The 16465-nt window shown below is 38.8% G+C and overlaps 1 protein-coding gene across 1 annotated transcript in view; it reads right to left on the bottom strand.

Annotated features, from left to right (window-relative positions):
- Nucleotides 1-610: 610 nt before the first annotated feature.
- PKHD1 (PKHD1 ciliary IPT domain containing fibrocystin/polyductin) overlaps nt 611-16465 on the bottom strand; it is a 484305-nt gene continuing 468450 nt past the window's right edge. Inside the window, 2 exon segments of the mRNA XM_043591641.1 lie at nt 611-3471; nt 3473-3906. Of these exon segments, the coding sequence (XP_043447576.1) occupies nt 3451-3471; nt 3473-3906 (455 nt within the window). The 3' untranslated portion in view covers nt 611-3450.

Below are 16465 nucleotides of genomic sequence, written 5' to 3' on the forward strand. Positions count from 1 at the left end.
TTCCCTAAAGGTAACTATTTTTTTTTCAAAACTTTATTGGTTTCCTTTCCATAATTTTTCTATACATTAACAAACTAGAGGTAAAAGCATAATAAACACATTATTTTGCAATTTTATGTTTTTTTTTTACCCTAATAGTATAGCTTGAATAATTTTCTACATTATTCTACTGGACGGATGTGCCATTAAAGTTGAGGAAATCTTAAAATCAGATACAGTCCAAACAAATTTCCAACTTTGCCTGGACCATTGCAAGAGTTTAGTAATGACTGTTCCTTCATCTATGCAATGTAGAGACAAGTGGCCATTTCCCACATTTTTCAAAAGGAGATTGAGTCTCTTTCCCCTTGTTACAACTACTAATATTGAAATAAAATATATGGTGATAATAAATTAATGATCATTTTGATACTGAAATAAAAGAGAAAAATGATTCTTCAAAACCCAGTAAATTCTAGAAAGTCTTCCAAATGCATTAAATGAATCTTCTGTCTCAAAAGAGACCAGATTGATGGTCTCTTCTTGAGTTGTTCTAAGCAAAGAGAACCCTGGTCTTTTTTCATGTATAAATATAACAAATGTTAGAAGAATATTTGTAAACACGCAAATCTCCATATTCTACCAATTAGACTTCATTTAATTTTATAAAAGTGATTTATCCCTTTTAAAAGATTACATTCAGGAAATGTGATTCATCTCTCAAATATATCTGCAGTTAATCAGAGTGCTATCACATAGGTTGAAATCAGCTGTGTTCTACACTCAGTAGAGTAATTCCTTCTGCTTATAGCTCCTTCAAAATTGACACTGAATACATTATAAATCCTGGAAACAAAATATGGAATAAATGCATGAATTTTAAATGACAGAATTAATTAAAATCCTTTACTGTTATTGACATGTACGGTTTTATAGAAGCTTGTATGAATAATATTTGCATGTGATTTACATTCAATTTCCCCATACTCATTTTTGCATACAGTTTGCATACATTGCAATGTATAGTAATTTCATACATTTAGACTTAGACTGTGAGATGGAAGGGAGCTATTAACTAATCTTTGAAAGGTCTGGGCCTTTTGGTTCTCAGTAGCCTCACTGGGCAACAATATGGACAAATCTGCTGCAAGATACAATTGTGGTCAAACTGGCTCAGCCTGTCACTCTGAGAGACATGAAATTCTGTCTCTGGTACCTTCTCTGAACACAATCCCTAAAACTTCACAGATTGTGGAAACTACCTTATCTCTCATTATCCTTCCCTCTCAGTTTTAATATCCAGAAATATTTGCAAATATTTTTGAACTCTTTAGAATTTTAATTTGTTCACTATCTTGGGGGAAAAGAAGCCACCATATATAAAAAATCAGAAATGGGAAGCAAGAAGAGATTCTTTGAAATAACAGAGGAACATGATACTTTTCAATTATTTATTTCAGTAAAGAGTAAGGTTGTTGCTGCCGGGAAATATTTTTTGAACTAGCCATGTTAATGGTCTGAATAAGTTTAGGTTTGGCCAATAGTGGTGCTTTATGTAACTAGCTCATCTCCAGACATAAATGAACCAAGAGCTAATTGTCCCGTTTTCTGAGGAGAAAAAGAGGACTAGCTTAATTATGGGTTAAAGGATTCTAACTAGACTCCAAGATTCCATGCCATATGCTAGAGCCCTGCTAGTTACTCTGGATATTTCTGGCCACTGTTCTGGCCCAAAGAGTCCATTTTGGCCTGAGGGATTCCAAGCATGGCTAAGGGAGCTTTGATAGATTAATTATGGTTATTCCTAAACGGAGGGATAGGATCACACTTGCTTTCCAGAAAGATTAATCTTTTGGCACATGGATGATTGGTAAGAAGCTAGTAAAGGTTGGGAGGTGGGTAAAGGAGTAGAAATAACCAGTGGTAGCTGACTGAGAAGGATGAGATAGAACAAGGAGTCCTGGTTGACTTCCAGATATCTAGTCGGAGTGCAATGATGCTGTGTATTGCATTAGGGCAGGCATGAAAAGAAGGAGTATGTTTTAAGGCCATCTTAACTTCTCAGTGTCTGTGGGATAACCTAGTGGGAGTTCTCAGTAGGCAGCTAACTATATGTTATAGAGCTCAGGAAATAAATTTGGGCTGGAATTTGTGGTGATAAAAGAAGTCACTGGAATGAAAGGGAGAATGTGTAGACAAACCCAAAGCAGTAGTGCTAAGAATATCATTTTAAAATTCTCAAAAGTCTTAACTTCTGAATTGTTTTTGTACAAAATATTACAGATCTCCAACAACTCCATGTATCTACCAAAGAATGCAAATAGGAGTAACCTCAGAGATCAGGAAGCTACAAAAAAGGTTATAGCTGGGACTAATTAAACTGGAGGAGGCATAGTCTGCCTAAGTCCATCAAGTTATTTCTTTGTAATGTTTTTGAACACTATTAGTGCCCAAACAAAACACAAAAAGGACTTACCCTGCAGAAAGACAGTTTATGCCTCCAGAGTAACTTTCTATAGACCAGATTTCCCACCAATGCCCTTCTTAAACACAGATTACTTGGATTCCAGTTTCTTGATGAACATCAATCTTGATACCTAATTGTTTCTCCCTCAGAATCTAATACAGTGTCATCTTCTTTTCTGAGCAGCTTTAAGGCTTGAAATATCTATAATACATCTAAAGAGTAGACAAAAGGCTGAGAATGTTCCTCACGGTACAAAGATATTTTCCCATTGATGCCTTGCAGATGATGACTTTCTGCCAGTACCCACTATGGGATTAGTTACAGAGCATCATTATTGAAAATTCTGCAATAGAAGAGTATGTTTCCTTCCTCTGTTCTAATTCAAACATAAGAAGGCCTCTGAATCTTTCAGAGATTAGAAAATCCTGGTTTATATTTTGGGAACAGCTGAGAACAGGTTGTTTCTGGAAATTCTTCTCACCTCAGCTATCTTTGCATTACTCTCTTGGAGCATAAATCCTTCTGGATCCAGAGCCAAGGACACAATCAGGCTGCCTAAAGTGTCCTTTTGTTTGAACACTGATGAGCCCTCTGTGAAATGTATGAATTAGGTGAAATTGCCTTTAGCATCCTTCCCCAACTTGGTATGAGTTGACCTTCCACTCTGGCCTTAATTAGAACCCTTAGAACACAGTCTAGAGAGGCTGCCATGACACAAGGTCTTCCCTCCTTCATTGGGCAGCTGTACACATTATCTTCTCCAAAAATCAGTTCTCTGAAAAATGAGTTCACTAATAATCTGCTTGGGCACTTGGTTATCTCTGGTCTCCCCAAATAGTTTTATTCTGTTGTAAATTTGACCCAGCTACTAACAGAAAGAACTACTTAAAATATATATATAACTTTGGTCCATGGACAATTCCCTTCCCCAGATTGTGTTTATATCTTTGCCCTTAATTAAACTCTCAACAAAGCCCCTAAGAACATGAATTATCATGCACCTATCACAGCTGTTCCTGAATAGTTTTCTGGGTGAACTGAATGAAGAGAGAATGGCTAGGTAGCACCACAAGAGTCTTTCTTCTCTTGAGAAAGCCCCACACTGCCTCTTTCCTTGCCCAGTTGGCTCTGCCCCTGCAATTGCTGCCTCTCTTGTCTGAAGTCTGGGCAGAGCAGTAACTGGTGATCTTGGCCTGCCAGCTGGTATCTGACCAACTGTTCTGGGGCCTCCCTTCAGTTCCCAGTCTCCTGCAGGTATACCTGCTGAGCAAAAGAGCCTGGAGCACACGTGTGCCCCTGGGATGGGACGCTGGTAAGACCAAGAGCAGGAGCAACAGCCTCTTCTTGGCGGCAAACTTCCTTCTGGACAGCACGGTGGCCGACCTTCCTTCTGGACACTCCATTCAGTGACTGGTGGGGGAGCTGGTTCAGTTTGTCCACCATCACCTTCATCTTCTTATCTGTGAGAGAAAAGATGTAGGGGGAGACATGGATTTAGTTCTCAAATCAGTTGAGAACCATCACTTTAATCAACAGCATCTTTTCAGGAATGTTAATATATAAAGATTAGGTTGTATCAGCTTATTGATTTGCAAATACCTTTAGAAATATATATTTTTCTTCCTTAAAACAAACAAAAAACACCGCAGGGGTGCTTGGGTGGCTCAGTCAATTAAGTGTCTGACTCTAGATTTTGGCTCATGTCATGATCTCATGGTCATGGGATTGAGCCCACTCATTGGGATCCATGTTGTCAGCATAGATCCTGCTTGGGAGTATCTGTCTCTGCCCGTCCCCCACTCATGTGTGCATGCTCTCTTTTTCTTGCTCTCAAAACAAATATTTAAAAAAAAAAAACTCACTGTATCCCATGCCCAATTTATAATTAATATTATTTAATAAAAATTTGATAATATCACTTCCCAGGAAAATACTTTTTATGATCTAGATAAGTCATCAAGGATTTCTCCTTCTAAGCACAATGTCTTAAATCCCAAAACCAGACCACAGTCAGGCCTTACCAAGCATGCCAACTCCCATTTGTATTAAGAAATTTGAGCTCTAAAATCCAGTCTTACCTAACACTGGTTTTTATGACAAATTCACAATCTGAATATCTTTGATTTTATAAAACATGAATATAAACATATGTAGAGATAATACAAACATATCAATAAACATGTATCCATATGAGTGTGTACACGTATGGTTATATAATAGTGGAAGGAGAGAAGGAGCACCAGACTGGGGTCCCAAAATAAATGTTTAAGTCTCTCTTCCCTGCTAGCTGGCTCTGTGACTTTCATCATGTCTCTTAGCCTCTCTGGACCTCGGTTGTAGAATTTCATATTACTCTCAGGTGCTACTTAACAGTTTACTAAAATGTATTTCATTTTAGCAGTCTTAATTTAATTATAGTTTTCTTCCCTTGACATTTCATTTGTACTTCCACTCCCCACCCCCCCAACCCCCCGCCATTCAACGGAATTAATCTTCAACTCCGAAGAGTACAACATTGGTACTAGCCACGGTAACAGATGATCTGGGCACTTTTGCCCTAATTTGATCCAATTCTTTGAAGGATGTATTATATAAGCAATAACACTTCTAGCCTTTAAAATATGATCATGCCATAAGTGAATGAGCTAACTTACCTATCATATTACTTAGAGAATAAGTAAATGATGATGAACTAGAGCTAGATAGAACTAAATACAGTTAAATGAAACCTACCAAAACAGTTGTTTATGGTATTAAATATGTGAAAGATGGCCTCTAGAAGTGACATAGCAAAGGAACAAAGAATGCAAGCTTAGAATCAAACAAGTATGGTTAGATATCCTGCTTGGTCCCTTACTTGCTGAATATATGTGCAGACTGTACTTACCCTCTGTGTGCCTGTTTCCTCATCTGTAGAACAGTTAAATTGATAGTATCTACCTCATAGAATTGTTTGAAGGTTAAATAAGATGAATCATGCTAAGCACTACCCAGAATCTATGATGTAGTGAAGATTAGATAAGTAATAATCATCATAATTCAAATTGCTAGTACTCAGATAGTACTCATTCTTGCCAGGCACTGTTCTTAATGCTTTATGCCCATTCACTCGCTGAATCCTCATAGCCACTCCATGAGGCTAGTCCCATTATTGTCCTCATTTTACAGATGGAAAAACAGGTATGGAGGGTTGAGTTACTTGTCCGAAGTCACAAAGCCTCCAAGTGTAGACACAAGATTCAAACTTAGCTAGCCTGGTCTTTACCATTTAACATAATTACTTAATATGATTCCATACACATAATTTTTTACTTTGTCCATGTTTTACCTTAATAAAATGTATCCTAAATTAATAGCCTTTTGAATATCTTTATCTCACACAGATGGATATATTATACAGATTCACCTGAAAATAAACAAATATGCACCATCAACAAGAGAGACCCCAGATGTCTAACTTGGGAGTGTCTTTTTTCCCAAGTTTGCCTAAATTTGTATATACATTCCATTCTCACCAATTTTCTTAAATGTCGGCTCTTAGATTTGCATTTATTTGCCAAATATCTGGTTGCTGAAGGTTTGAAACATTTTCATTCATAAGTTTCAAAATTGCCTCAGATTCAATATCTCAAAAGAATGAACTTGTTAAATTCTTCTCAAATTCTACCTTTGTCTTTCTTTACCCTTTTTCAATCATGCTGTCCCTTTCAGGTGCTCCAACTACATTGTAGGAGGAATCATTCTGAGCCTCCAGAAATTCTTCATTGTAGAACTCATCTATTTTCTCACTGGCTTATTAGTTCATTGTTCATTCATTCATTCATTCATTGTTTTCTGAGCACCTGCTATATGATAGGCCTAGAAATACAGCAGTGAACAAGAAACAGTCCTGATAGCCTTCAGTTTATTCTCCAGTAGTGGGGGCAGACAGAAACTAGAATATGCATGGATGGAGCCTGTACTAGGTCCTACTAGAAGCTCCTGGGAACTTCTCCCCTGCTCTCCAGGAGCTCCAGGAAACAGATCTCTAAGCTGATTAAGGTGAGAGCCTGGTAATAAGTGTGATAGCAAGTGTCTAGGTAAAATACTAGGGAAGACAAAAGAAGAATTACTTTATACTTACTGCCTGAAAGATTAGGAAGACTTCACAATGGAGATGACTTGGTTTTGAGGGATAATATTGTGGGAAGATATTCCAGTATACGCTTTGGCATATGCAAAGACAGGAAGCAAAAAAAAAAATAGGTCAAGACACTGAGAACTGAGGTTGTGTATATAGATGTGCCTGTGGTGTGGGGAGTGTTAAAAGAAAAAAAAAAGTAATAATACTTGATAGAGGCAATAAATAAATAAATGCTCTTGAAAACTCTACCAAGGAGTATGGATTTATTTCATAGAAGATGGGGAGGTGATTTTGGAGTAGGGAAGTGACATCTTATTTTCATCATGGGAAGAACAGGCTTTCTATGAGAAGAAAATGAACTGTGAGAGAAAGAAGGTCATTTGAAAGCCTACTGAAATAGTCTGAGCAAGATATAATAAAGAACAATAGGCCAGAGTCAAATATGTTGAAGAGAAGAATAGACAGATTCTGAGTACAAGTTATAACAGTGGTAGTGGAAGGGAAGGTTAGTATTTATTGAACGTCTAGGTATGCATCAAGGACTTTAGAACTATTCTCAGAGATTCTAAGACAGAAGACATCTTGTAATCTAGGGAAAGCAAAACAGTGTATCTCTATTGCATCAGAAGAAAACACAAAACATTTGTAGGTGCACATAAAGATACAAACCAATTGAAAAAAATATTCCTGTCGGGCTGTATTACCACTGGTGGTTATCCAACTTCCTGGTAGTTATATGGGCTAATGAATTTTTCTTGAATGAATACTATAAATATAAGGATGTGAATATATTTTATATTTCCCCCAAGAAATTATAGCTTTTTTGAAAACATGGGCTTGTTCTTACTTTGTTTTCATCTTTTATAGAAATTATTTCATTGTTAACTAAACACTGATATTAGTTTCCTTTTCTGCTAAAGGAATGTTAAAGAAAGTGGGAAGCTTTTTCGGACTAGGTATCTGTAAAGTCATGTCACAGTAACAAAGTCCTTAAGTTCACATTCTGGCTAGTGTTCACAGTGTGTGCATACACGCGTGTGTGTGTACACGTGTATGCGCTCACATGCTCAGGACATGTGATAAGAGTTCAAGTTTTGGAATAGGACAAACTATTGAACCTATGGTTCAATAGTTCTGGGTTCTGGGTTTAGTAGAAAAAGTAATTGAACCTTTGAATTGCAGTTTTCTTGTTAGCAATATGGGATAATTTGGTCTACTATCTCATAATGCTGTCATGAAAGCATAGGAGTTACAACATGTTTTAGCATATTGTAACCTAAGAGGGGCCCTATAAAGCTAAACTCTTGTGTTGCAGTTCTGTTATTGTGATGATGATAATGAAAGTGATGATAATGATGATGACAATGAGGATGACTTGAGGAAGGAACAACAGAATCATTCATAGGAGTATTTCATGGAAATTTAATGTACATACTAGTTTATTCATTATTTTCACCTTCTGTGATTTTTATTGAGATTGGTAGATCAGTTTGGGGGATATTGACATCTTAACCATATCAAGATTTCGAATCCATGAAGATGGTATATTTCTCTATTTATTTAGATCTTCTCTCAGCCATGTTATGTAGTTTTCAGTGTAGAGGTTTAACACATCTGCTAAATTTAGCTCTAAGCATTTATATATTTGATACTGTTTATTATTTTTTAAATATGTAATTTATTGTCATATTGGTTTCCATACAACACCCAGTGCTCATCCCAACAGGTGCCTTCCTCAATGCCCATCACCCACTTTCCCCTCCCTCCCACCCACATCAACCCTCAGGTTATTCTTGGCTATTAAGAGTCTCTTATGGTTTGCCTCCTTCACTCCCTGTAAACTTTTTTTCCCTTACCCTCCTTCATGGTCTTCTGTCAAGTTTCTCAGGATCCACACATGAGCGAAAACATATGGTATCTGTCTTTCTCTGCCTGACTTATTTCATTTAGCATAACACTCTTCAGTTCCATCCACGTTGCTATAAAAGGACATATTTCATTCTTTCTCATTGCCACGTAGTATTCCATTGTATATATAAATGACAAATTCTTTCTCCAATCATCACTTGATGGACATTTAGACTCTTTCCATAATTTGGCTATTGTTGAAAGTGCTGCTATAAACATTGGGTTGCAAGTGCCCCTATACATCAGCACTCCTGTATCCCTTGGGTAAATTCCTAGCAGTGCTGTTGCTGGGTCATAGGGTAGATCTATTTTTAACTTTTTGAGGACCCTCCACACTGTTTTCCAAAGCAGCTGTACCAGTTTGCATTCCCACCAAAAGTACAAGAGAGTTCCCGTTTCTCCAGATCCTCTCCAGCATCTGTAGTTTTCTGATTTGTTCATTTAATCCACTCTGACTGGCGTGAGGTGATATCTCAGTGTGGTTTTGATTTGTATTTCCCTGATGAAGAGTGACATGGAGCATCTTTTAATGTGTCTGTTGGCCATCTGGATCTCTTCTTTAGAGAAGTGTCTATTCATGTCTTCTGCCCATTTCTTCACTGGATTGTTTGTTTCTTGGGTGTGGAGTTTGGTGAGTTCTTTATAGATTTTGGATACTACCCTTTGTCTGATATGTCATTTGCAAATAGCTCCTCCCATTTCATTCGTTGCCTTTTAGTTTTGTTGATTGTTTCCTTTGCAGTGCAGAAGCTTTTTATCTTGATGAGGTCGCAATAGTTCATTTTTGCTTTTAATTCCCTTGCCTTTGGAGATGTGTCAAGTAAGAAATTGCTGTGGCTGAGGTCAAAAGAGGTTTTTTTCCTGCTTTCTCCTCTAGGGTTTTGATGGTGTCCTTACATTCAGGTCCTTCATCCATTTTGAGTTTATTTGTGTGACCGGTGTAAGAAAGTGGTCTAGTTTCATTCTTCTGCGTGTTGCTGTCCAGTTCTCCCAGCACCATTTGTTAAAGAGACTGTCTTTTTTTTTCCATTGGATACTCTTTCCTGCTTTGTCAAAGATTAGTTGGCCATACATTTGTGGGTCCAGTTCTGGGGTCTCTATTCTATTCCATTGGCCTATGTGTCTGTTTTTGTGCCAATACCATACTGTCTTGATGATTACAGCTTTGTAGTAGAGGCTAAAGTCTGGGAATGTGATGCCTCCCACTTTGGTTTTCTTCTTCAATATTGCTTTGGCTATTCGGGGTCTTTTGTGGTTCCATACAAATTTTAGGATTGCTTGTTCTAGCTTTGAGAAGAAAGCTGGTGCAATTTTGATTGGGATTGCATTAAGTGTGCAGATTGCTTTGGATAGTATTGACATTTTAACAATATTTATTCTTCCAATCCATGAGCACGGAATGTTTTTCCATTTCTTTGTATCTTCTTCACTTTCCCTCATAAGCTTTCTATACTTTTCAGCATACAGATCTTTTACATCTTTGGTTAGGTTTATTCCTAGGTATTTTATGATTCTTGGTGCAATTGTGAATGGGACCAGTTTATTTCTCTTTCTGTTGCTTCATTATTGGTGTATAAAAATGCAACCGATTTCTCTACATTAATTTTGTACCCTGTGACTTTGCTGAATTCACGTATCAGTTCTAGCAGGCTTTTGGTGGAGTATGTCAGGTTTTCCATGTAGAATATCATGTCGTCTGTGAAAAGTGACAGTTTGACTTCATCTTTGCCAACTTTGATGCCTTTGGTTTCCTTTTGTTGTCTGATTGCTGACACTAGGACTTCCAACACTATGTGAAACAACAGCGGTGAGAGTGGACATCCCTGTCGTGTTCCTGATCTCAGGGGGAAAGCTCTCAGTTTTTCCCCATTGAGCATGATATTAGCTGTTGGCCTTTCATAAATGGCTTTTATGATGTTTAAGTATGTTCCTTCTATCCCGACTTTCTCGAGGGTTTTTATTAAGAAAGGAGGCTGAATTTTGTCAAATGCTTTTTCTGCAGATTGACAGGATCATATGGTTCTTATCTTTTCTTTTATTAATGTGATGTATCACGTTGATTGATTTGCAAATGTTGAACCAGCCTGCAGCCCAGGAATGAATCCCACTTGATCATGGTGAATAATTCTTTTCATATGCTGTTGAGGTCAATTTGCTAGCATCTTGTTGAGAATTTTTGCATCCATATTCATCAGGGATATTGGCTGTAGTTCTCTTTTTTGCTGGGTCTCTGTCTGCTTTGGGAATCAAAGTAATGCTGGCTTCATAGAATGAGTCTGGAAGTTTTCCTTCCCTTGCTATTTTTTGGAACAGCTTGAGAAGGATAGGTATTATCTCTGCTTTAAATGTCTGGTAGAATTCCCCAGGGAAGTTATCTGGTCCAGGACTCTTATTTGTTGGGAGATTTTTGATAACTGATTCAATTTCTTCGCTGGTTATGGGTCTGTTCAAGTTTTCTATTTCTTTCCATTTGAGTGTTGGTAGTGTTTGGGTGCTTAGGAATTTGTCCATTTCTCCCAGGTTGTCCAGTTTGTTGGCATATAATTTTTCATAGTATTCACTGATAATTGCTTGTATTCCTGAGGGATTGGTTGTCATAATTCCATTTTCATTCATGTTTTTATTTTTTTGGGTCCTCTCCCTTTTCTTTTTGAGAAGCCTGGCTAGAGGTTTATCAATTTTATTTTTTTCAAAACAACTCTTGGTTTCATTTTAGATTCTATATTGTTCATTTCTGCTCTGATCTTTATCATTTCTCTTCTTCAGCTGGGTTTTGGGTGTCTTTGCTGTTCTGCTTCTAGTTCCTTAGGTGTGCTGTTAGATTTTGTATGGGATTTTTCTTGTTTCTTGACATAGGCCTTCATTGCAATATATGTTCCTCTCAGGACTGCCTTTGTTACATCCCAAAGTGGATTGTTGTATTTTCATTTCATTTGTTACCATATATTTTTAAATTTCTTCTCAAATTGCCTGGTTGACCAATTCATTCTTTAGTAAGGTGTTCTTTAACCTCCATGATTTTGGAGGTTTTCCAGACTTTTTCCTGTGGTTGATTTCAAGTTTCATAGCATTGTGTTGTGGAAGTGTGCATGGTATGATCTCAATTCTTTTATACTTATGAAGGCTTATAAAGGGCTGTTTTGTGACCCAGTATGTAATCTGTCTTGGAGAATGTTCCATGTGCACTCAAGAAGAAAGTATATCCTGTTGCTTTTGGATGCACAGTTCTAAATATGTCTGTCTGTCAAGTCCATCTATTCCAATATATACTTCAGAGCCCTTGTTTCTTTATTCTCTGTCTAGAGGTTCTACCCATTGTTGTAAATAGAGTATTAAGTCTCCTGCAATTACCACATTGTTATCAATAAGGCTCCTTATATTTGTGATTGCTTTATACATTTGGGTGCTTTCGAATTCAGTGAATAGACATTTATAATTGTTAGCTCCTCCTCATGGATAGGCCCTGTAGTTAATATATAATGCCCTTCTTCATCTCTTCCTATAGCCTTTAAAGTCTAGTTTGTCTGATATTAGTATGGCTACTCTAGCTTTCTTCTGACTTGCAGTAGCATGATAGATAGCTCTTCACCCCTCCCTTTTTTTTTTAAATTTTTTTTAACGTTTATTTATTTTTGACACAGAGGGAGACAGAGCATGAACGGGGGAGGGTCACAGAGAGAGGGAGACACAGAATCTGAAACAGGCTCCAGGCTCTGAGCAATCAGCACAGAGCCCGATGCAAGGCTTGAACCCACGGACCATGAGATCATGACCTGAGCTGAAGTCGGACAATTAACCGACTGAGCCACCCAGGCGCCCCCCCCCCACTTCAATCTGAAGCTGTCCTCAGGTCTAAAATGAGTGTCTTGTAGACAGCAAATAGTTGGGTATTATTTTTTTTATCCATTCTGATACCCTGTGTCTTTTGGTTGGAGCATTTAGTCCATTTGCCTTCAGTGTTATTATAGAAAGATATGGGGTTAGAGTCATTGCGATGTCTGTAGGTTTCATGCTTGAAGTGGTGTCTCTGGTACTTTGTGGTCCTTGCAACATTTCCCTCACAGAGTCACCCTTAGGATCTCTTGCAGGGCTCGTTTAGTGGTGATGAATTCCTTTAGTTTTTGTTTGTTTGGGAAAACCTTTATCTCTCCTTCTATTCTGAATGACAGACTTACTGGATAAAGGATTCTTGGCTGAAAATTTTTTTCTGTTCATCATGTTCAAGATTTCCTGCCATTCCTTTCTGGCCTGCCAAGTTTTAGTAGATAGGTCTTCTACTACCCTTATGTGTCTACCTTTGTATGTTAGGGTCCTTTTATCCCTAGCTGCTTTCAGAATTCTCTCTTTATCCTTGTATTTTGCCAGTTTCACTATGATATGTTTTGCAGAAGATCGATTCAAGTTCCATCTGAAGGGAGTTCTCTGTGCCTCTTGTATTTCAATGCCTGTTTCCTTGCCCAGATTGGGGAAGTTCTCAGCTATGATTTATTCAAGTACACCTTCAACCCCTTTCTCTCTCTCCTTTTCTTCTGGAATTCCTGATACAGATATTGTTCCATTTGATGGCATCACTTAGTTCTCTAATTCTCCCCTCACACTCCTGGATTTTTTAATATTTTTCTCAGATTTCTCTTTTTCCATAATTTTATCTTCTAATTCACCTATTCTCCCTCTGCCTCTTCAATCCCCACTGTGGTTGCCTCCATTTTATTTTGCACCTCATTTATAGCATTTGTTAATTCATCATGACTATTTTTTAGTCCCTTGATCTCTATAGCAATAGGTTCTCTGCTGTCCTCTGTACTTTTTTCAAGACCAGCAATTAATATTATGACTATTATTCTAAGTTCTTGTTCAGTTATAGTGCTTAAATTGGTTTTAGTATATGTGCTGCCGAAGCAAGCACTTGCTTAAATTGGTTTTGATCATTCGTTAGCTGTTGGTACTTCCTGGAGTTTCTTTTGAGGAGAATTAGTCTGTTTCGTCATTTTGGCTAGATTTCTGTCCCTTATGCCTTTTTAAAGCTTGTGTGCTCTGCACTTGCGAGCACTGTTATATTAAAGGAGGGTCATACCCTGTCCAGGGCCTGGCCCTTCAGGAGGTGTTTTTTCAGGGATTGTTACTTGCTCTCTGTTCTTGTGACTTTGGTTATTTTATTTGCCTACTTGTAGTGATGTTTTGGGCCCTCCAGGTGTGCTTTGATTTGTTCCTTGGAGAAGCCCTGTAAAGGAAAAACTGATAGACAAACAGGAGACAAAAAACATGCAAACACATAAACAAATAAAAACAAAAACCTAAAGACTAAAAACAAAAACAAAAAAAAAACAAGAACACTGACTACAAGTAAAGAACAGGGTGGACGCGGTGCTAATGGAAGAGCACATACAAAGAGAGAAATGACAGGAGTGGGGAAATAGAAAAATAAACATTGACTAGGCAGAGAGACTAAGAGGCTTAATCCAGAGAGAAAGGAACATAAAGAAGGAGGCAGGGAAAACAAAACGAAGATAAAGTTGCCCAAACAGAGAAATTATATGGCTTGATTATTCCAGAGAGAGAGAGAAAGGAGTGTAAGTACCAAGGTGTAGAGCATCTATTAAGAGACTGGATTAAATATGTCTGTTTAAACAAACCAGTAACAAGAGTAACCAGCCTCAGGGAAGGAAGAGATAAGGAGGAGAAAAGGGGGGGAAGGAGAATAGTTAATCCAGACAATGCTGCAGCGCTTGTAGGTAGTAGCTGTCCACAGGGTGTGCTGCTCCAGTGGATATGCAGTTACCCAGCTCAAAGGGGCATGGTTTGGCATTTTCTGAACCCACCTCCACTATGGGCCCTTGGAGTGATCCCTGAGCCCGGCCTTGGCCGTGGGGGCAGGGAATGGTGATCTCCTAGTCTCTTCTCCACAGAACCAGACCCAGTGGACTCTGTTTGAGTCATCCTCACTGTGCTGTGGGTGCAGACAGGGCAGTCCTTCTCACTCCACCAACTCCCCTGACCCTGCACTTGGCTGGGATTCAAAGGCCCACTCCATGCACTCTGGCCCTGGGGAAGCCCCTCTCAGTGTGGGGATGTGTGGTCCCGGTGGCTTTGTGCCACAGCACTTCAGGGAGAACCGCCTTCTCTTACTGTTGACTGAGAGCCTCTGCCCTCACCGCGAGTCCACGGGGTGGTGGACGCAGGCAGGCAGGCTTTGTCTTTTCCCACAGCACTCCAGGGAGATGGCTGCCTTTTCCTCCTGCAGACTGAGCCCTGGATGCAGGCAGGTTTGGTGCTGTCGTGCAGCCCTCTAGGGAGGGAACCACTTTCTCCAGTTGCATATTGAGCCTCTGACCTACTACCACACCAAGGGCTGGCTCACCTCCTCCCCAGGTGTGCAAACAGGGAGCTGACCCTAGTCCGAAGTAAGCCCTGCAGCTAGAGATTGGATTCATCTCAGTCTCAGTCTGAGGTCTTTCTCCTGTCCAGCTATGGTCCCGCACCTCCCTAGCCGTTCTTTCTCTGCCCTTTGCCTCTCTGCAGAAGGGGGTCCCTCCCCTCTGTGCCAGTGCAGCCTTTATTTTTTTTTATCACCCCCAGTTCACAGTTACCCCCCTATCTTTTTTCCAGCTTTCCCATTTTCTTCCTATTACATTCAGTCTCTTTTCTTCCCAGGCTCTGGTGTTCAAATTCCTTTGGCTTCTACACTTCTTTGTTTGAGAGATGCGGGATGTATGGATTCCCCTACTCCTCCACCATGTTGGCCCTGTACATACTAGTTTAAACATTACAAGCATTGTTTTCAAAAAGTATATTTATAACTCTGACATCTTACAGTCCATATAGCTGAGTGTTCAAGTCCAATTCTTTTAAGTACTTTATGTACACATAGTGCTTAGTCTCTGACTGCATTCTCCTCTGAGCCCAAGTCTGAACCCATTCCCCTAATCACCACAGCTCCCACCTGTAAGAATTACCTTAAAAAACACCCAAAGCCTGAAATAACATTTCATCTTATCCTTCAGCATTTTCTGCCTTTTATTCATCTCCCCAAATGCCTCACTTCCTTCAGAAATTACTTCCTAACTCATGCACTCCTTATTGTCACAACACATTGTGTGTAGAGAGGTGTATCAATCTATTTCTTATAAATATTAAGGTATTATGGCTCGATTTAAAAAACAATTTTAGGGGACCTGGGTGGCTCAGTCAGTTTAACTCATACTATATTGATGTATGCCTCAATACTTGCTGACTGGAGTTTCTCATTTGACTTGGGCAACTCTTTCTATCATTGGTCACCTTTCTTTGTATGACAGCCTCGTCTTCCTATTGGGATGTTGAGTTCCTACCAGGAGGGAACTTTTTGTGCCATCAACTTATCTCCCTATTATGCCCAGTCCTATGCCAAGTACTGAGCTTGGTGTCATCTCCATAATTACTGCTCCCACTAGGAGGAAAAGACGTAGTTTATTGAGATGAGCAACTAACCAAAGAACAAGAATATTAAGTTTGCTCCTACCTGACAATTTATTAAAGGAAAAACAGGGCTTTGAATTTTTATTCTTTGGTAAAACCAATACCACTTCATACAAGAGGAATCAAACACAACACGTCACCTATTTTCAACCCATTAAAGATATTGGTATCATGTTTTTGAAAGATCGTCATTGGAAATCTGTTCCCCCTTGTTCTTCAAGTCAGCATCTATTCATAAAAGACTAACACAAGTGTATCTTTCCTTTACAGGCCCAAAACATTTAAAAATCTCCCATGAATTATTTACATGGAAGCTCCAATCAGCAATATACCTGACAGGCTCCCTAGCCAAAATGAAAGTGCGCTGTGTAAAGGTGCCCAGGGAGGCTGGCCGCCTCCCACTGTGAGGTTATAGACAGAACTAAGTCAGCACACATTATATGTCAGTGCTGACATCAGAAGGAATCAGATCCTTTGATCTCAGAACGCCACAGGAAGCTTAGATCTCAGACAAATTAGATAAAAAATGAATT

The sequence above is a fragment of the Prionailurus bengalensis genome, chromosome B2 (assembly GCF_016509475.1).
Source record: "Prionailurus bengalensis isolate Pbe53 chromosome B2, Fcat_Pben_1.1_paternal_pri, whole genome shotgun sequence".
NCBI classification, from domain to species: domain Eukaryota; kingdom Metazoa; phylum Chordata; class Mammalia; order Carnivora; family Felidae; genus Prionailurus; species Prionailurus bengalensis.